At 40.5% G+C, this 22425-nt stretch overlaps 1 protein-coding gene across 1 annotated transcript; it reads left to right on the forward strand.

Moving 5' to 3' along the window:
- Positions 1-1687: 1687 nt before the first annotated feature.
- On the forward strand, positions 1688-22050 carry triqk (triple QxxK/R motif containing). Its single transcript, XM_056414107.1, has 4 exons — positions 1688-1844; positions 4297-4374; positions 13838-13923; positions 20170-22050. The coding sequence occupies exons 2-4, from the start codon at positions 4311-4313 to the stop codon at positions 20275-20277; spliced, it is 258 nt and encodes an 85-aa protein (XP_056270082.1). The 5' UTR covers positions 1688-1844; positions 4297-4310; the 3' UTR covers positions 20278-22050.
- Positions 22051-22425: the final 375 nt, after the last annotated feature.

Genomic DNA, 22425 nt, shown 5'->3' on the forward strand with positions numbered 1-22425 from the left:
TGTTCATCGGGCAAATCCATCCTGCCTAGTTTTCATTCACACTAGCAGTTGATGCTAATGCTTTCCATATCTATCAGTGTGACAGGCACAGCACGATGGTTTGTTTCACTCAACGGGAGAAATTAATCACACACATTTAGTACAACAAGAGAATATTTGAGCTCTGCATTAACTACAATTGTGCTGGTTTTGATGGCCTTGTTAAAATAAAATGTTCAGGCTTCTATTTGTTATCAGTTGCGACTTAAATGTCTTCGCAGCTTAGACTTGCACACATCTAAAATGCATAACAATTATAATACATTTTATTTGTACAGCGCTTTAAAGGCACTCAAAGCATAATAGTATGTAAACGTTAGAGGCCTGAAGTGGGATTTTAAAGTCACAATCATGAACGCCTTTATTGTGAATGTGCAGCAGTTTCCTAAGTAATATTTCTGTGGATAAAATTATCATCTTTGACAAAGGTTAAAGTGTGTCAATGACATCTTAAAGCTAAGGTTGATAATCTTAAGAAGTTTGCAAATGTATGTTACATTAAAATCCACTGAAAACCCTTTGTGGATGTAAAGAGAATTTCAACAATTTTTAAATAAAATTAGAAACCCTTTCTTTAATATAAAGTACAGCATAATGGAGGCACATTATCGTCAGGCTACATCTATTAACTACTGCTGTGCTGCATGCAAAAGACATGCAGCCCATGGGAGGGCAGAGAATCTGTTTAAATTTCAATAAGTTACATGCGGCGACAAGTCGACATATAAATGCCTCTGGCAGCAACGAGGCTGGATGCGTAGTGGGACATTAAATTCTACACAGTAAACTAATAAAAAATGTAAAAAGAGAAATGAACATTGTGTCGTGAGTTTGTCTCATCTTTAATTTGGTCGGCTGTTGCTTCCTTTAATTGTCACAGCATAATGCTACTGTTTTCAACAAGCATTTTCAACAAGCGTTTTCAACAAGCGTGCCATTTGTTGTTATCTGACAATGCAAGAATGACTTACGGCCAACATGTTAAACTAATATTAGTATTATGTCTTTGTTTCAATTCTAGGAAAATTAGTCGGTGCAGGCATCTTTGCATGTAACATTAAGCATTCAAAACGCCGTTGTTATCTTTTGCAATGGTGGAATAAGTATTACAATAATGTAGCCTATCCAAGTAAAAGTAGCAATACTACACTCCATTCAAAATGATACTGAAGTAAAGGTATTAGCTACAAAATGTACTTTAAGTATACAAAGTAAAAGTCCTTGGTAGGTAAGGTAGTCCCAGACAGTGTAACAGTGTAATATTGAACAGTATATCTACTTTTCACCACTGAACTTTTTTGTCTTACCTCGATAGAATACCTGTATTCTTAATATACTTAGAATGTTTCTGTATATTTGCATAACTGTTTCATAATTCACATATCACATTTCTCCCCAAAAAATGTTTTGCTTTGCAACGTCAAAACCTAGAGTCCTAATAACTATATAGATGAGAGATGTAAAAATACGTAAGCGCTTGTGTATCTTGGGACTGTCCCGACTATCAACTTGTCACGTGATCTCCCGGTGTTTTCTCTGACTGAGCAGTCCCACCCTCGTGCTATTGGTCAACGCAACAAATGCTCGCATCTGATTGGAGGAACGGACTGCTCGTCATCGACGTCAACGTGTAAACCAGGAAGTCGGATTGAGAGAAGTGGTGTGTTGTCATTTTCCAGAAATTTCGATCAAAGTGCAATAAAAGCGGTTAATTTCATCGTCGCGTGTCCGCGTGCATCAAGCACGCGCTTTGTCATGCAGACACACCTCTACTAAGCGACACATTCCCGGTAAACAGGAGCAGTGTAAGTATCCTTGCGTGTTAAATGAATTAAAGCTGCTCGATGCCAATTGCATCTCCACTTAAATGTGTTACGCTTTGTGCAGTTGAATGATAAGCCGTTTGGTTTGTTTTGCTCAAAGTGAACAAACTGTATGGAGGTCCGCACAGAGTCCTGCAGTCGCTCACACATTCTTCTTCACGTTCGGGATTTGAAATAATTAATAATCTGAATAATATCAGGATGTGATAGGTAATTTTCTCCAATGGTGACGGATAGCAAGATGCATGTCAACATCCCAAAGACCACACTGTCCCCAAAATGTTGCATGTAACTCCATTTTATCAGGTCCATGCAGGCGAATACATCTAACCCATTGGGTGATACATATAGGTAAGGGCAGGATGTCATTTTTGTAAAAGATTAAAGATAATAAAACAAAAACTTGCAATTGTTTTGCTAACCTCCATTAATATCATTGTGCATACACTGAATATAAAGTTAAATCTCTAGTCTAAAATAGAAAAACTGAACATTCTAACATTCATTCAATTACTAATATACCTAATACATGTTTTAATCTAGCATTGCTCCACAGTCCTGCTCTGTCCTATCTTCTTGCGTTCTGAATTCCCTTAATTTATATTTTTTCAATTTAGTTTGCTTGTGGGCATTTTTTGTATGTATTACATTGTTTCTTATACTTACACTTAAACTTAAAATTGATCCTTACATTGACCTTGTGGTACTGTGGCCAATGCTGCTGTACCAGTTAGAAAACATATGCTTTCTAACTAGCAAAACAACGAGCAGTGAAGGACATTCTTAAAGAAAATACTAGAGTTTCCTGCTACAAAGCAGTAAATCCAGGTCCTGATAACTATAATGCACATCATGTCGTCTCTGACAAAAGGTGCAAATGTGAACGAGAAAGTATTATTTCATCATCACCGGCAATGCTGCTTTCACTCCACTTCGATCGTTTTTTCTCTCTCAAATAATCAGCACGCTACCTTCTTGCTATTTCTTTCTGCCTTCATTGTTTCAAATGCTAGATGTACATTAAGTTACACATGTGGAGAAATGTCCGAGTGGAATCACCACAGGGGCCAACATAGGCTTCAAATGTGTTGCTTTTGGCAATATAGATACAATAGTATGATGTCGCTGCACAGTAAAACATAGCTTAAAAGTCTGAGCCTACTGTGTCCGACTGTAAACATAATCTCCTCTCTCCCCTCTTACGTCCTCTAATTTGCTGACTGGTTTCCAATCTGCAACCTCGAGAACAATAGCGTCCACGCTCCTTCTCTGTTGCCACTAACGGTGTTTGAAATGTACCTGAAAACAATGTTTTTAGTGTCGGCTAGAATCCAGCTGTCTCAAGGCAGCAGTCTCCCTGGAGAAGGCATCAGACGACACAAGCAGCCAGCCACGCTCCTTGAACATGCTAATTCAGGCTCTTCCCTCTATTCCCCTGCTGCACCTCTCGGCTCTTCACTCCTGTTCTTCTTGGATGCACATAGATAATTTGTTCCATTCCTATTCCCCTCTCGATTCTCCCCTGTGCATACCTGCTTCCAGATTCCACTGCCTATCACACTTAAACATGCCTTTTGAAAACAATCATTAGCCTAGTAGGGCTTGATATTGAGTTTTACTCGTCAAAAGGTATCAGCCATGTCTTACAAATCACGCGCAAATATTTCAGTCACTGAACAGGTCAGAGGGACTTGAGTATCATCACAAAAGCTCTGGCCTGCCCCTCTACTCATACTTGCTTTTTCCAGTATTTTAAACAAAAGGCTACACTATTGATTGATGCAGTGTGTTGTGAGGGAGCCTGTCTGGAATTTAGAGCGCAGTGCTCTCTGAGAAACGAGCATGTTGGATGGATTCATGAAACACACACATTGAGTTTTCGCACTTTGTACAGAAAAGTATTGCACAAGCGTAGTTATTTCTGTATATCTATACTGATTATAATGCAGGGCCCTGGAGACTGACATTTATTCTGTCACACTTGCATATGGAAGTTACATGCGGAGCCTAAGTATACTATTTGTATTACTCCAAGCTCTTTCTCTTTATGTCTTCTATGTGAGCTGTCAGGGTAATCAAAGAGAGCTCATGGTGTGAAGGGAAATGGTGTTAGATTAAATGAGACGGATAGAAAGTGTGCGTACTGTGAACGTAACACACATGGAAGGTGGTGAGAATTAATTGAATTATGTGGAGCAGATGTATGTGAAAGATAAACCATCTGCCTGATCAAAAGTGACTACTCTTCTCTCTCTATATGATTGTGTATTAACTTGAATCCTTCCTGCATATTTCACAAGTTATCTGCGGCCACTGTCGCCGGAGCAGAGCTTTATCCATATTTGATTAAGTTAAGTGATCAGGTGTCACATTGACACCCAGCTGTGCGATTCTCTCACTCAGAAGGTGTTTTATTCTTCTCATTTCTTATCAGGCAGAGGAAGGAGAATGGGGAAGAAGGATGCCTCTGGGACCAGATTACCAACAATTGATCAGTACCGAAAACAGATTGGTGAGTCTTCACTCATCCGAGGGCTGGTCAATCAATTTGTCGATCGTCAGGAAATCAGTCAACTGTAATCAAACATCCATTGATTTTATATTCTGACATTAGTTTCATAACATACAATATTTATATTAAATATACTTTATTCATCCCCGGGGGAAAATGTCTTAATACGTTTAAGTCTGAGCTCATTGATATAGTATTTGTATACTAAATTAGTTATAGTTTAATCAATATTTTAACTGATGATTAAAACAACAATAGGTCTGTAAATAAGTTCATAATGCTTTTTGACAGTTGAGATTGGTTTTGTATCTCAGTTTCAACTAACATCATAACTCAGAGCTTGATGTGGTCAATCTTACCACAACACAGCAATCTACTCTCATAGAAACAAGCTGATGTCACACTCATAACTCACATGGTAGTTTCATATAGATCCCAAACAGCTCAACCTTTATCAACGATGGCTATGCAAGAAATAGCTTAATATCTTTCCACAGTCCTGAAAACTTCTATAATTTATATTTTATTGAAAATAAACTTTAACCAGACTCATTGGAGTCGGACCAGTATACAAGCTGTGGAAGTAATTACATCTTGAGATGAGCATTCTGCATCTCAGGTCGCAGTACTGACAGACAGACACTGCACAAAGCCTTTTGATATCCGGTCAGCAGCTGTTTTGTCAAAGTTTAATGCCACTTTAATCTAATTTTGTTTTCCCATCTTTCCGCTTGCATCACAAAGGCCTAACTAAGGCAATATGGTTGGCATCAAACACAAGTATGGTCCCTTTAGCATGCCAGCTGTGGTTGCTTGAAGATCACAGCTCCTATCATGTCTTTTTGTTTTAGTGCAAAACCAACAGGTCGCCAATAGGGATGGGCATCGAGAACCGGTTCTGTTTTAGAACCGGTTCCCAGTGAACCGATTGTTTGGGATCGTCAGCCAAATTCCTTAACGGTCCTCTGTGGCGTTGCGCATGCGCAAACTTTTTTAGTTTCTTCTTCAGACTGCAGCAAACATGGCAACTAGGCAGAAGCGTTCTAAAGTGTGGCTCTATTTCACACGACAAAATGACAACTACACCACTTGTAACGTGTGTAAAAAGTCTATTTCGTCGAAGGGAGGAAATACAACAAAGATGAAGAAGCATTTGAACACAGCATGGAATTAAATGACAGGAATGTCATGTGTTCGATGCAGCAGCTCAGCTAACGTCGGCGCTTCATCTCTTTCTGTCCAAGGTAAACTCCTCTAAAGTGATCACAACCACTCAGTGTGAAGCCATTTGCCTTTATTGTGTGTAGTCGATCAAGTTATCTTCTGCCCCTTCGTTTGAAGCACATTTGAGCTCCGGCATTGGTCTCCCATTATTGATCACTTCACGTTTGGATTGAAAGTCCAGTTTTGAGAAATGTTTGATCGTAACGGTGTTAATTATCGGAGGGCGTGTGTTATCAGCAAACGTTCGCGTTATCGTGTTCACCCATTATTAAATTGAGCATATCGATTTTTAATCCATTATTAAACGTAGTGTAGCGACCCTGTGAAGTGGCTGTCAATCACAGTGTGGCACCGTGCATGCTGGTCGAGGGGGCGGGCCTGTGATTGGCGGAGTAGAGGGGAGGCGGGGTTAACCTGTCGAAAAAGGGGAGTTAAGGGTGGTTGACGGGAACCGTTGTTGTTGACGTTCGAGCTGCTGAGCTGAGAGGAGCACGCTGTCTGTGTTGGTGGATGCCCAATAAAGGGAGGAGTAATAACGTCGTCCCGTCTCCGTGTCATCAGTCCATAACATCCGAGACGTTACAGTAGCATAAAGCTACGCTAGCTTAGCTATAGAATCTTCCATTTTCAGCCCCCTACATTGAGGTCGTGTTTGCCTCCCCTCTTAATGTGGCTTTATGTCAGCTCAGCAAATTCAGCGATTTTGTTAGTGCCATTTGTTTCATTGTGTAAACCAGCTTTCACTATATAAATAATCTCCATTGCCATCCAATTTAGCTGATGAGGTTCAGAGTCAGACCGGTTCAGAGGCTGGTAGTCTGTCTGGGTCACAGGCTACAGCACGTCTTGTACACCTCCTCATAACTTTGTGTTCATCCTCCACCCCATCTGAGAGAGTGTTCTCCACGGCTGGAGACACAATAAGTCCTGAGAGATCGCGTATCCTCCCGGAGAAAGCAGACATGCTTATTTTTCTGCACAAGAATTGTTGATGATCCATACAATTGATGGTTGCACACTTGGTATTTGCCACTGCTAGTTTCATTTTTGGCAGCTCAGTTCATATACCCTTTAAAAAAAAGGAAGGAGCACTGTAATTTCTAGGAACATGTTTAAATTAAACAGAATACATTTTATTTAAGTTATGTAAGTTTTATTTTAAGTTCAAGAGGAATATGTATAAATGTTTTAGGTTATTTAAAAAAAATTAAATGTGTATACATACTGTATATGGTGTGTGCAGCATTATAGAAAATTATAGAAAAGAAAATTAATGTAAATAAACCCGTTTGTGCTCTTTTTTTTCACCCCTTGCCCAATAAGAATCGATAAAAGAATTGATAAGGAATCGAATCGATAAGCAGGAATCGATAAGGCATCGGAATCGTTAAAATCGTATCAATTCTCATCCCTAGTCGCCAATGGCAAAGCTGGTTAATTGTGCGCAGTGAACTCTTGTAACAGGCTTACTTCAAATTCCCAGAAGTGGTATATATTGTGTACATGAAATGTGACTCTGTAGTTTCATGAGATAAATAATGAATTGGACTCTAACTAAAGCCCTGTTATCAATCTCATAGGAACCTATCGAAGGGCTGAAACATCTGAGACAAAGGTGATGATATGTTCCTCTAGCGAGACGACGACAGTCACAGCTATAGAAACCTGAAGATTGCTAAACTAGCAGGGCACCCTGGATTTCCAAGTTTATAAATAGTGTTTCTACACAGGAGACCTCTGGCAAGGGGAAGTCTAAGAAGCAGGTTCTTGGCACTTGTGGTCCTCTTCTTGCGATTCATATTTTGACGTTGAGCAGCACAACAACAATGTGTCCCACCAGTCAGAAGACGGTCGTCCTCTCAACAACACAAGAAGGAAAAGACATCCAGGGGGATGAGGGGCACATGGGGTTCAGGGATGAGGTTGAATATATGACCTCATATTTAACTTGTCTACTACAGTCCTGACCCAAGACACTCCACAACTATGGCTGAGACCATTTCACAATCACATCAAGTGGCCTGTCGCATCTAATTTGTCATCTTATTCTGAAGATGTCGGCGATTTTCTTTGATCACTCGTCCAAAGTACAGATTAATCTGGACGGTTCTCGTAGCTTTCGTAGATAGGATGCCGCACACAAATGAGACTCTTGGGAAGGTTTTGGGAGCCTTTCATTGTTTTTCTTAATTCTCGACTATTCCTTTTTTGCTTACAAAACTTTACAGGAATACATCGATTTTAAAAAATGTATTACTGGTCAATCGGTAATGTAGTAGTTGTAGTGTTTTTGAGAAATTTCTCAATTTGCAAGAGCAGTTAAACAGGTTGAAAGGAGATGGATTTTCATCACAAACAACCCTTCCTCCCTGTCAATGTTACTTTGAATTAAGATGTTGTGTAATCCACATCCCCTCTCTTGTTCTTGTCCTCTTCCTCCCAGTGGACGATTGTTTGTTGGCCCCTAGTGATTCACATCCTCTGATTATTCCAGGTTTTATATTTCCTGGTGTTTTTTGGGACTAATGATACTCATGTTGACGCACGTTGGAGTCTTTGCACCATATTGTCACTTGCACCTTTTTATAACAAATCTGATTAACCCACATATATGACATACAGTATATATCTGTCACTATGTAAAACCCTCATCAATGAAAACGCACATAACACAGGTGTCAAGGACACTGTGGTCCTCTCGCCACCTTCCAGCCTTCAATTTCTACCGTTTTTTCTTCTCTTTTGGAGAAAGGCTTGTTCATTGGGCATCAGCAGTAGTGCAGGCTGGCCGTGAGCTATACCATCATCTCTGCTGGAGGGCTTTTGTCAAGATGGTCAATCAAGGGCCCCTGTTGACAATATCTTTAAAAAACCCATTATTAGGCATGTAATAATTGACGGTGTCAATATGCCCTCAGAAGAGGTGAAGCTATAGTGTTCTTACATGGCCGTGGTCACTCTGTTAGAGGAATGATTGCCGCTGCCTGCTGAACAAAGTAGGACACATTGTTCACAGGTAAAGACTCCCCAGATTTCAGTATGGCAAATTGGAAATTTTTGGCTGAATAAGGCGTCATGTCCCATTTAGAAGAAGGTCAAACATACGTACATGTACTTCTTACAGTTAAATGTATATAATTGGAATGTAGTCGAAATATTTCACTCACTCTCGTACGTAGACTTTAATACATCACACGTTCCAACACTTGTTCCAACAATGTTGATAACATTGAAAACCTATATTTTGAAGAATTAAGATACGACACATTTATACATTTGCTTGATCATGTGACACAAACGAATAAAAGCTTTGTCGTAATGGTTACCAATGGCAACCTGGCAGCTCCTACTGTTGAGCCCTTGCATATTGCAACATGTTGCCTCTGCTCTCCTCGCTGCACATGATGCGACGGCATAAATATTTCCCATGCGCCTGGCGTCAGCCCTCCAGTTCCACGACCGTGCATCCTGGCAGACGCCAGCGATCCGGACCGTGTGGTCACTGACTATTTGGCCGCCATGCCAAGTCGACACGGAAGCAACGCACAAGGAACTGTCAGACACGCTGTCAGTATGTTGCCGGCAATGACCCAGAGCATTCAGGGACTACTGGCCAGTGTCTGTCTGTCTGTCCACATCACCCCATCGCTCTGCATGTGCTGCATATGCAGGATGTCAGTGAAAATAATAAACAAACACACTAGTGCTGCTTTGTACAGTAGCTTTTAAACACAATACTGTCTGCACTGTACAAAGACCAATACATGTTGTCAAATTTTGAAAATGTTCTTTATGTACTTTACGAATTTTACACTTTAAATCCATAGGGGATCGTTTTTTTGGAACTGTTACGGCCTGAGGTCACATGTCGGCATCTGACGACAGGGTTTTTCCAGGCTTGAAACGTGGCATCATTTAAATGGAAGCTTATTAATAGAAAAGTGGCATTTAATTACTAAGCTGTTTGCTTCCGTTAAAACCTGGACTTCTTAATTTTTCCAAGTCAGCATTGAAGGCTTGACATAAAAGTCAAGGTTGCATGTGTTTCACAGTTTTTAAATCAAGAGATGAAAATGCGCTCCGTGTGGAAGACTCAGGATGTACGTGGAATATTGGGCTGCTAGTGTAGCTTTGAGGAGGAACTCATTTTTGCAGGAGCTTATTTAAGATGATACAAAAAAGAAGGCAGCAACTTGGGAAAGTTCATTCTAAAGTGAGCGTCTCAGAACTATTATTCCGGTGGATCAGCTTTTTATTTAATGGTAAAAATAACTATTTTAATTTCAAACGATTATGCAGCAGTGATGCCACACTTGAATGTATATGCAATAGACAGCTGTATTTGGTGTTGGTAGGCTTCCTGCCAACCCAAACCATCAGAATATTAACATTACATAAAAGAATACTTGAATCTTTGTATAGTATATATTGATGCAATGATTTTCCTGGCCCAAAATAAGTCAACGGTGCAACAGAACCTCAGCCATGACCTAATTAGCCTAGAGACATTTCAATTATTTTCTTGGTAACACTCAGGTACTCATTAAAGATGTTTTAATTATTAGCCCGGTGCTTGGTACCTACTCATACTTTTGTGTATTTTAGTGCAGATGCAATCTCAAATCTAATATGCAGATTTTGATTTTTAAAATAGAAAAATCTGACTTAATGTCTACAATATTTCCTAATATAACACCATTTCACACTACTGTGACTTAAAAGAAGAATGACAACAATGAGTGATCCGTGCTCCACACACTCTGGAATCCAAGTCTACAGTTTAATGCAACATCTTTACATAGGCTATTATCACTGATATAGTCAGAGTTTGTAACTATGTTATCCTTTTTATTACTGATGTTCCTTCTCATTGACACAGACTGTGATCCTCATCTCTATCTACCCCTTCTCCAGCTTCACTTAAATGGCCAATTTGTGTGACACACAAATCACATACCTCCTACCTTTAGAGTGCTCAGTTACTCGTGTGGTTAATTTGAGCTAATACCCTCTACCTGTCTTGTTATGCTAAGCAGTACAAAAGCTCTGGGTGAAAATAAAATCGAACATCATATCCAGGTAAATGCAACGACAAACGCACATCAAAGTGTGTGTGTGTGTGTGTGTGGCGCACTCTTGACATGAAATCAGTGATGACTTCAATGAAAGGCACACTCGTGGAAGCCTCTCAGCGGGACTCTCGGCCGCCTTACGCGGGCTAATGCTCTTCTGAGCCACGGACGGTGACGCCTTTCACTGTGGCAGGCAGGAGGAGGAGGAGATGAGGCCGGCGTGTCGCACAGCGCAGGTAGATCATTTGTGAGAGAAAGTGGCTGCAGAGCCGGTGCAGCAAGGTGAATAGAAACCACGAATAGGTGTGTGCGTGTGTGTGTGCCTGTGTTCCAGACCCAGGCAAACAAACCACATGAGGCTTTACATCACGTTCATTTAACAACATTGCATTCCTTACACATTCTGTTGTAAGTCTCCGGAGTTTCTTCTCCATGTTAGTTCTATATTTATTCTGATGTTGCACCAATTTAAGTATTGATTCTGACCTGATGGTTATGGGTGTATTGAGTTGTGATACATTTTCGTATCGAACAATTTAGGTTCCACAAAAACACCACAGGTGCGTGTTTTAGAAGGCTTTTCTGAGAAACGGCTTAAATGCTGAAAATAATTCTGCCTTTGAAATGGTTTCCCCAGCTCGTCTGTCTTTGAGCACTTTGCTGCAGAAAAGATCCCCCGAGGACACAGATGGGCGAACAAAGCAAACCAGTCACAAACAGAAAGTACAGATTGTTCAATTTAAAATCAACAACTTTTTTTTCCAGAACTGGATACAGGAAATCATGGATTTCTACAATTTTCCCTGGGTAATTTGCTTGACACAATCAATTATTGTTACTGGTTAAGAAGAAGAAAATGTCCCAGATATCCTAGATATGAGGTGAGGATATAGTGTTTAACAATAAATATTGTTTATATTAAAAATCCTGAAGGCCCAGTCAGTCGCATTTATAAAATGGTGTGAACAGTGTTCTCCCTACATTTGTAAATTATTTTGAGAAGTCCATGCTTTTGATGTGCTATAAAAATACATAATAACTTTACTTGGATTTGGTCACATTGGAGAAGTAAATCAGCAATTTTTTCTTTGGCTGAATTTGCACATTTCTCAATCCTGAGAAAAAAATATGAGCAAACCCACCAGAACAGAGAAAATAGAAGAAGCTTGGAGAGTTGTTGTGACTGACGAGTGATGGCTTGTTTTGCCTGGCTAGCCTCGGCGGTATATTGATTCAATGATCAACGATATTCATTTTGTTTGTGTGATTTGATATAAATTTAACTGACCGTATTAGATGTATATATGATATCATCTTATATCGACTGCAGGTCCCTGGATATCATGTAATCAATATCGTGTTGTGGCAACCTTTGCGATAACTTCAACTTGTATTGAATCAATATAATTTCGTATTGTGATGAAACTTGTTGTTTTCACCTCTATAAACGGATATATTTCAGTTTAGATCTTTCTGAAAAGATTGAGAGTGAGTCTGATTGGACTTCAGCGATTCCTTTTTTATTTGCATTTGTTTCTCTACATTTTTACATATTTCCACAATCCATCCGAATTTTTGTATTGGTGAGTAACCAAAGTGTGCCCCCCCTTCCCCCCCTCCACATTCTGACAAGTGGAGGAGACATCCAGTGGCCCTCCTAATGAATTCCCACAAGCTCACTGTCTGCTTCTGGCAACATGCTCCCCATTTCGATGAGCCCTCCACTGAGTCCAGGATGTCGAGCAACGGTCTGGGACCGGGAGGGATGGAGGAGGAGAGAAAGGAATAGGAATTGAGTGCACTAACTTTGAAAAAATAGTGTGTTTGTGTGTGATAAACGAGTCATGATACAATATATTGCAATACAATACTTTTTCTTATTCATGAAAATGTAAAAATAGAGCTGATGTACATGACATATTGCTAACTCTGTGGACAAATTGCATCAAAACTACTTCTATATTATCTTAAAATACTGAATTATGTTCTAACTGAAATGCACCTGCCACAACTTTATTTGAAAATAAGATATATATGTATACATATACTGTATTCTTATATTGTCAAGGACCACTCTCAATGTCAACGTAAGCTATATTGATATGTTTGCACAGCCCCAATGCTAGCAGTCACCTCTCTTTCCATGGCCGTCCTTGGAAGAGGAGCATCTGTGGTCCGAAGAGACATGACACTCACTGGGATGCACTTTGTTTTCAGAACCACGACACGCACACACCTCCTTACTCCTGCGTCCTCACTCACTCATTTTCACTGCTTCCTCTGTCCCACAACCTTTCCAGACTGACATGAACACTTTCTATCCTCTCCTTCCTCCTTGTATTGTTCCCTCTTTCAATTTAAATGAGGCTTAATTAGCTTGGTCTCTTTCTCAAACACACACACATTCCTCTGTGGTACCTCTCCTTTAAACCCAAGCTGATCACTTAAATGTTAACCATCTGAATGTTACACATAACCCTAACTCACCCTGACTTTAACCCAAGCCTAATTTGATCCCTGACATTAATTTTCTAATATAACATTTTTAATTACTTGCTAAGACACACACACACACACACACTGTTAAGCAAGCTGTTGCCTTTCCACTATTGTTAGCAAAGTTCCTTTTTCCTGCAGTGTGTTGCATCTAATTAGACCAAGACAGCCGGTTCTGCCTCATGTGAAGCCCGCTCACTCACACACACAGACACACACTCTCTCACAACACACATGCGTTGCCAGGTGGCCAGTTTGCCCACGAGACTCACCCTGAGAGTTGAGCCCACGGGAGGTCAAGCAAGCGCAGGTGAAAGCTGAGGCTAGAAAGGATTCTTTGTATTTTAGATGCAGATCGCATTATGTGTGGGTACATTTAATTGCCACATTTAGCCTTATTTTTCCTTACTTTAGTTGGGCGTTAGAATTGCAGCATATGTTACAAGAACATGTCGGCATTCCGTTGTTAACTTTCTTGCAGTGAGTTAGATGAGGAGATCTAAACTGCTCTCACAACCGTTAAATATGCAGCTACAAGCTCAATATTATACAATAACATAACGACCGCACCCAGGGACGGATCTGTCTAAAGGCGCTTGCCTGTTAACAATGAATGAAAACTATGTGATTGTCATTTCATTTGTGTGCCACCCTTATTTTCTGTCTTTCAGGTAAGCAGGACTACAACAAGTCAAAGTCGTCCTTGAAGGCCACACGGCTGAGAGCTGAAGCGAAGAAGAACTCCTCTGGGTTCAGGGTGAGGCTGGCCTGGACTTCCTTTCTCTTCAGGACTACATGTCTGCATGTCTTCCAATGTGTTCGCTTGCTCGTCTGTCTCGGCCCATCTGTGACTCTGCTTATCTTCCTGTCTGCCAACCATCTTCTTTGTTGTGTGTCTGCTCGGTCTGAGTCTGTCTCAATAGATCCCTTCACATGCACCGCTCTCAGCTCTTAAAACCTGCGCTAGGACTTTAGGGAACGTAACAACAACCTGAAATGATGCGATGAGGCCCGCTGCTCATCCTTTGAAGATCCGTGCAAGTGTTGAAAACCACCATAGTATAAAGTTTAAAAATACTATATCCTTTCTGGAGGAATAAAGACATAATGAATTCCTGGAAGAGTTTCGTTATTCTTTTAATGGTAAATATGCAACGGAGGAGGAGAGTGACAGAAGGTGAAAATAAGAAGGAATAAGAAGGGGGTAACATGGATCGCGTTTGGTAACGTGTAAGGGAAGGGAGTTGATGAAGGTGCATCCCTCTGTTGTTTAGTCACACTGCAGCGATTAGGAGCTGTTGTGCATAGACGGAGGACATTTATCACTCTGAAAAACTTTATTTATGCTTTTCCTCATCCAGTTAAACAATTTTAGAATTTCAAGGTCTGTCCATGTAGAGTTAGCCCATGTCAATAACATAGCTTGTGAATCCAACCTTACAGGTATTAAAATCTTTTTTCGAAATGGCAGATCCCGACACAAGAAGTCAGGTTCTAAGTGCATTTTTTTTATTTTTTTTATGCGGTTACAAAATGAAAATCAGTTGCAGGAAGACATGTTTTACATTTCTTTTTTGGAATATTTATTTTCCTTCATGGCATTGAGAATTGGTTCTCTTCACATTACATCAAAAGCCAAAAGGCTTCACTTCCTCATTAAGCCTCAGTTGGCATGTAGTACACAGAGATGAACAAATCATAGTGAGGATTAAACACTGGGTGAAATGGTCAGGTTTTAAAATATGCATCTCTTAGAGACGCAAGGCCTCATTAAGCATGTCTTTAATCCAATTAGATTAGTCCATATCTTGAAATATTGATATTGCTTATGAATAATTCAGGTTTTCCATGCTCAAGACGCGGGGAATGTTCAGAGGTCGGATTAAAAATACCTCTGGGACGAGGATATTAAACTGACTGAGACCCTTTGGCCCCGAGTTCGATTGAAATTCAGCCCAAATGTAATGGATATTTGGTCACGCTTGCTTTCCCATCGAGTCCTTTGATGGTTACATAAAGTTGTGATTTCTACACAGCTCTGATGGAAGCCCCCTCTCGGTCTCTCTGTCCTCTGGTTGACGGCTGGTTCTCTTCCGCCTGTTCTTTCTTCTCTTCTCGTCTCTAGTTCCTTCTCTTCCCGTTCTCCCTTTCTTCCTCTTCCTCCTTCTCCCTCTTTTCCCATGTCCCTGGTTGAGATGCAGGTCTCAGATACAGCTGGCACCTCAGAAGGACCAGCAGACATGTGGGCACAGAATCTGGCAGCTGCCAGGGCCGGCTGTCTTGGGGCTGTCCTCGTAGCAGGGCAGTCTGGGTAAGTTGGCAGCAGAGCGGATGGAGGGACTGAGAGAGAGGAAGAACGTCTGCTCCCACAACAGCGATTCGATGTCGGGCTGCACAAAACGACCTCACAAGTTGAGGAAATCAGGCACTCGTGGCTGAGCGTGTTCCCGTTCACACGTTGAGAGTCGAGGTGCGTTTACATCGCCTGTTACTGTCTGAATTCAAGTATGGACATGTTTCCCGCCTTGCTCCTTCAAAAACTCGACGGCATGAGGTCATCACAGCAGGAAGTGGTCGGCAGTCTCTTCTCAGTTTGCCAGTGGAAGAATAAAGGCCTTCGAAGTAGCTCCAGCACGCGAGCTTGCAGCGCAGGAAACGAGCCCGCTGCCCCGTCTAATTGGCACACGAGCCGTCTGTTCAGCCCGGCTCTATCTTCCCTCGCTCTTGTTTAGCAGCTGAGCCAAGAAAGTTGGGAAAAGCGTGCTTATGGAATTGGCGGAGGATGGAGGATACAGATAATGACTTCCAGCTGTCATTTGTGAATGTATGGAAGACTGTACAGATTGCGACTCTTTTCTTTTCGCTGTTGTACTTTTAGTCTTTTTGTGACTTCCATGAAGCTAAACACAACTTGAGTCATGAAGCTGTTAATTTTTCTGTGAAGAAGCAACTCTGATGAATCGGTGAAGTAATGACTGGGCAGCATCTTGAGTAAAAAGTATGGAGTATAAACTGTGAGGGATGCTGGGCTGAAAACTGCCAAATTGCCTCTCGCTGAAGCAAACTGTTATTTGTGTTGGCCATGAGGTTCATGAGGCATTCACACCTAGCTGGTGAGGAGTAAAGACGATGGCACATCAGAATGGGTTGGCGTGGCAGTCCCTTTCATTGTCCGGTGTGATAACGGATTGTATTTAGTTTTCAAAAGATAAATGCAGAAACAATGAGTTTTGATTAGATGAATTAATTAAATTGATATCCGGTCATTTAATTACTTTTTATAATGTTTTCAGCATTGGTCACATAAAACAATAAGTGTTTTAAATTTGGCTTTGCTTTTTTATTTAATGTTTTATTTCTTTACTACAGCCAACAAATTCAAATCAAATAATATTCCCTGAGGTAGGGTCGTGTGTAATGGTGACTTATGTACAGATGAGGCCTGCTTCACCACGCACACAAACGCACGCACACATACACACGCATAAACGCATGTACACTACCGTTCAAAAGTTTGGGATCACTTAGAAATGACTTTATTTTTCAAAGAAAAGCACTTTTTTTCAATAAAGATAACATTAAATTAATCAGAATGTAGAGAGTCTACATTGTTAATGTGGTAAATGACTATTCTAGGTGGAAACGTCTGGTTTCTAATGAAATATCTCCATACGTGTATAGAGGCCCATTTCCATCAACCATCACTCCAGTGTTCTAATGGTACATTGTGTTTGCTCATCGCCTTAGAAGACTAATGTCTGATTAGAAAACCCTTGTGCAATTATGTTAGCACAGCTGAAAACAGTTATGATGGTGATATAAGCTATACAACTGGCCTTCCTTTGAGCTTGAAGTTTGTAGAACAAAATTAATACTTCAAATATTAATCATTATTTCTAACCTTGTCAATGTCTTGACTATATTTTATATTCATTTGATAAATAAAAGTGATTTTTCATGGAAGACACGAAATTGTCTGGGTGATCCCAAACTTTTGAACGGTAGTGTATGTGCACACAAACCAACCAAAAGTCCGACCAGGTGAGGCGATGTCTACTGAGCTGTGGCTCGTCGCCAGGGTGACAGGGACCCAGCTCCCAGCATGCCAAGTGCGCTGCAGCTGCCGCCGGCGCTCAGAGATCCGCATGATGAAGAACGATGCTCAGGCCCTATCCAGAGGCCTCCATCAGAATGTGGGCAGAGAGGATGTGTGTGTGTTTGTGTGTTTATGCCTGAGCATGTGCGGCTGTGTGAGTGGGCGCACATAAATGTGTTTGTGAGACAAGGCAAGAGTCAACACAGTGGGCCACTCTCCTCGAAAACAATGATCTCAATCAAGTGCAGGTGCTTCCTACAACCCAAGTGTTTTCACCAAAACCCCTCCAGCTTGTGCTCACAGACGAGTCACTGTAACCAGCTGGTCTCTTTCTCTCGGAAATCTGAAGCTGAGAAAAAAAACAGGAAAAAAACCAACAACAACCCGGGTTGTGATTTTCACGTCCTTTTTTGTTTCAGCCGCAATTCAGCGAAACGCTCTATACCTGCGTCAGAAGCCCGACATTTTCTTTGCGATACTGTCGGTGGAATTACAAACGCTTCCCTTTTGTTATGTTTTTCAAAGCGGTGAGAGAACACAATAAAAAGCAGAAAACAATCAAGCCTCAGTGATTTGATAACAGTTCTCTTTTCTCCGAGGCCTCGGCAAAATAGAAAAGTAAATCAAGCAGTGGGAGCCTGGCGGTTAATATATGAAACTAAAGTGCATGAAATTTAAAAGTTTTCCAATTAAGCGAGGACTTAAAGCTGTTTGGAGGCTGCCGGGCTGTAGATAAATGTGGGCTGAGGCTAATGAAGACCAATGCTGCTGATGACTAGGCACTACAACATGTACACAGATAGCTGTGGATGCCGTGACGCCTTTTAATTGTCACCCCCCTGCCACCCCACCCCCCTCTTCGGATAGGAATTATTATTAGCCCCCCACCACCGCTCGTTTGTGCCGAGCCTTATCTCTCACTTGTTTTCCCTCCCCTCCTCTCGCTTGTTTTTCATTCTGTCATTCCTCCATGTAGTTTGGCCAGTGGGTTGAATTTGCAGTCATCTCTGTGTGTGTGCGTGCCACGTATGGTAATAACTGACGGGATGTTTTCTCACATTTTCTTTCATATTTTTTTGTAATGCTTGCTTCTGTTTTTCCTTTACCTTCGTCGTGTTTGCTGTTTTCCTGTTTGTCATTGTTCTTCAACGTAACCTTGTGTCACCTCAGCCTGTCACTGAATATATGGCACACGGGCTGATTGTGTTTTTTAAAATGTAATTCAATAAAAAATATATTTTACATTTATTTTACCAGGAAATGCCTCATTGAGATGACAAATCTCCTTTACAAGAGTGTCCTGGCCAAGGCAGCAGTAGCACATTACACAAAGTTTCAGACAATACAACATAAAACAGCGACAGACGATATAAAAAAATTGAAAGATAATTTTTTTTAGATCACAGCATGAATACAACCAAAACTACGACTCAACCCACAGGTGCACATCCCTCAGTCAAAGAAAACATCTACAACCAGATGAACTTGTTTTTCCTGGTTCAAGTAGATTTTTATGAAGGTTACACAATCTAGAAATATAGATATCTGTGAACATGGCTTGTGTAGGATTACAATCGTGTGTTTTGAAGACACTCGTCATGTCCCTTTTGTCATCGTGGCCCAGTTTGCATGTAAAAATTAAGTTCCATGTTCAAATCACATTTTTCGTTTGAATAACCCCTAATCAGACGGTACTCCTCAACCCTTTCAAGCTCTCCAGTGTTGATTAGAAAGTTTTCTGCTAATGAGTTCTCTTGATAAAGAATAACTGGCATTGTTCAATACGCTGAGTGGCCCTAATGAAACTCCAGCTGATGAAGATTGTAATTGTGCGAGCGCCACATAATGAACAAGCGCTTCAAATTCTCATTTTCAAGTTGAATGCCACTCCTCTGGAAGGCTTCAATTTGTTTGACAATTAACCAATATAAATAATTGTGAAAAAAAATAGGCCATTCTGTTTCGAAAGTTTAACTGTCAGGAGAGTAGATTAAAATACTCAATCCTCGGTTTCTGAAATGTGAAACTACATTTTTTTTAAATCTTAGATGTGAATGTGTGCACCATAACTAGCATCAAGTTGTTTTCTTTTGTGCTATTTTTACTGCATCATATTCACCGTCAGTGTCACTTTAATCTCACCAGGTAACGATTTCTCCCAGTGAATCTCTGTAAGTAGCTCAGACTGTTTGTGTCATAAGAGCTATAACTCCTACTGCTTTTTAAAGAGGCTGAAACCATTTCCACACAAATGCAAGTACATTTGAAAACACATTTGTTTGTCTATTTTGGCCTCCCATCAGCATTAAGTTTTTTACCGCTGTAAACAAAGCTTGCAAAAGGAAATGCTCTTTCTCGTGGATAGCTTTAAAATCCCAGTCTTGTGTTGACAGGAAACACTGACGTATGATTACGAGCTTGTTAACCTTCAACAACAATCATGACTTTTATTTCTCTGTGCAGTTGCTTATTCTTTTTCATGTATAATGTGAAATATGTCACTTTTATTTTCTGTATTAAAACAGATTTTTGCTTTATTGGCTAAAATAAAAATTGTGATGATTGACAGTCCTATATTTTCATTTAATAATAATAATTCAAACTTATATAGCGCTTTTCTTACTACACAAAGACGCTTAATTTACCCTTAAAAGCACAGTTACAAGTTGGTAAGTGAACAATGTATTCTGAAACACAAAATCTGAATTTAGATAATTTCAATAAAAAGAGAGACAACGGGGACTTGGCAAATAGAGACATAACACGAAAAGATAAGCCGGATAATTACAGAATCACGTCAACGAGTTCAAACAAAGTAGAGGCAGAAAAGGGATCAGCCAGTCGCACGTATAGATAAATAGTTGTACAGAAGAACGATGTCTCTTAAAACCTCCCTCTCCTTTTCAGGATGCGTTCCTGGTCATCGCTGCGATCCTGTTCTTTGTCCTCTGTGTCTACGCCTTCTTCTACCTCAACCTGAGCACCGAGATGGACCTGGATGTGGATGTGGATTAAGGAGAGGCCTCGTCGCTTCACCTCGTCCACGAGGAGGGAACGCAGTCCGTCATCTTTTTGTCACACTTTTGGTGACGCTGCGCCGTCTATTCAGGATGAATGAGACCGTGCATCAAATAACTGGAGATCTACTTTCCCTATGATTTCCTGCATGGGAGCATGCAAACTATATAATTATTATGCTGATACTCACACTGCGGTTTTTACATGTGAGTTTCTTCTGTTCTTTCCCCGAACCCAGATCTGAGAGAGCAGCTTTGATTATCTTTCCCTAAAATAATTCGGTGACCTCGTGCTTTGTGGCTCTTGTATAATGCCCTGCTGCAAAGTCGACCTACAGCAGAGAAAATGAGTCGCATTTTAATTAAAATGTTCTTTTCACAAGTCTTCCGCTCTACAGTCGAGGCCGAGCCGCCGTTGATCATATTCCGCGGAGTCACATCCCTCTGTTTTCCCCACTAATAGAAAAATGTAAATCTCCTGCTGAACTTGTCGTCACATGGAGACAAAACACTTACCTCACATTCCAGTGCACAAACCTCTCCTGGAGATCACAAAGTGTGAGATTAGAATCCACAAAGCCTTCGCCCTGATTGAATGTGTGTGCAGAATACAGAACAACACATTCTACCTGCCGCACGTACAGGCAGCACGGAGACACACACATCCACGGGATTAGCATTACAAATAGGATCCTGTTTTTTCATTTGAATGGAAATTGCCGAGATGAATTACGACTAAGCCACTGTGCTCCTTATAAGCAATACCGTGATTGTTTTTCCGTCTTGTCAAACGTAGGATGTGATGTGTCTCTGTATGAATGAGAAGGTTTGTCAAAGCCTCTTTATCCCTACTCTTCTTGCATGAGTATGGCAAGGTGCAAGGCCTGACCTTCCTATTACCATTAAGTCTAAGCGCTTCCACAGTTCCAGAGATTCTTTGGTCACAAAGAGACGGCGGCTTTTGTTTAGTCCATTTGCTTTAAATGTGTTTTTATCACTTTGTATTCCCATCACTATCAATCGCAATACGGTCTTCTAAAAGGAAACGGATGCTTTGTGTTGGATCTGATTCTTTTATATTAGTGTAATGCATAGAAGGCCAAAAACACGAGACCAAGTGACTTCTTTCATTCCCTTTTCTCGAAGTATCTTTTAAAAGCCAGTATTGTGTCTGGGCCTGACTGTTCTTTGGCTTCGATGACATGGGAGAATGATTTTGAGCTTTCAGTTTGTGCTCTTTTCTCCCATGATCTCCCGACATCTGGTAAAAGACTACATGTCCAGTAAACCATGTTGATAAGCGTTCACTCATACCCTCAGCCAAGGGCTTGTGTCTGGCGTCGGTACACCCAGACACCCTCCTGCAGCATGTGGGTCACTCACATGTGTAACAATAGATGGGCAGAGCTGAGAGACCTTCAGATGTGACGCTGGTTCTCTAAAAGGTCACCATTACCAACGGCAAGGGCGCTGACATCAGCACAAAGGAAAGATTCTATGTATTCAGACCCATGTTATTTCATTGGTTTGTATGGTATATCAACATGTTTACAGTTTGCTTTGTCATAAGGATTTGGTTACAGGATACTGTATGATATATTTTGATTTATCTTTCAGTTTTTTTTGTTAAATTGCTCAAAAAATCAAAAAAATCATGTATCTCTTTGTAATATGATTAATGCCTAATTGAACAAAAGATTAAAATAACTTGTTCAGTTGGTATAAAATGATTTGTGTGACTTTTATTAAACTATTCAATGCCTACAGAGAAGATCGTGTCATGAGCATAATATGCACATTTTTCGACGGCCCATTTATTGTTATTACCGGGTTTGCAATTATGAAATTGTATAAAGTAAGCGTTGCATTGAAACCTGGTAGGAGCCAAACAGGCAGTACATAGTGTTTGTATTACACCTTGACATTATATTAACTCCCAGTAATGTGTTATACTACCCTTTATTCATAAAGGTTTATATTTAGCTGTTAAATGCAGGTGTAGTCGTAACTTTGAGTCTTAAAAGTTAATGAATAAATCCAATTGTCAATTTACTTTCATGGGGTATGAATTTGCCATTATTTCTCTTAGATCTCATCCATTCTGGAACATAAACAACAGTGTTCTATCAGTAATGGGTTATTAAGT

Source organism: Pseudoliparis swirei, chromosome 1, assembly GCF_029220125.1.
Source record: "Pseudoliparis swirei isolate HS2019 ecotype Mariana Trench chromosome 1, NWPU_hadal_v1, whole genome shotgun sequence".
Classification (NCBI taxonomy): Eukaryota; Metazoa; Chordata; class Actinopteri; order Perciformes; family Liparidae; genus Pseudoliparis; species Pseudoliparis swirei.

Bases quoted from the DNA above. Each gene is read 5' to 3' on its own strand.
- triqk (XM_056414107.1), top strand. From the start codon at position 4,311: ATGGGGAAGAAGGATGCCTCTGGGACCAGATTACCAACAATTGATCAG. The intron at 4,375-13,837 runs GTGAGTCTTCAC...TCTGTCTTTCAG, and splicing joins TCAGTACCGAAAACAGATTG to GTAAGCAGGACTACAACAAG. The intron at 13,924-20,169 runs GTGAGGCTGGCC...TCTCCTTTTCAG, and splicing joins AGAACTCCTCTGGGTTCAGG to GATGCGTTCCTGGTCATCGC.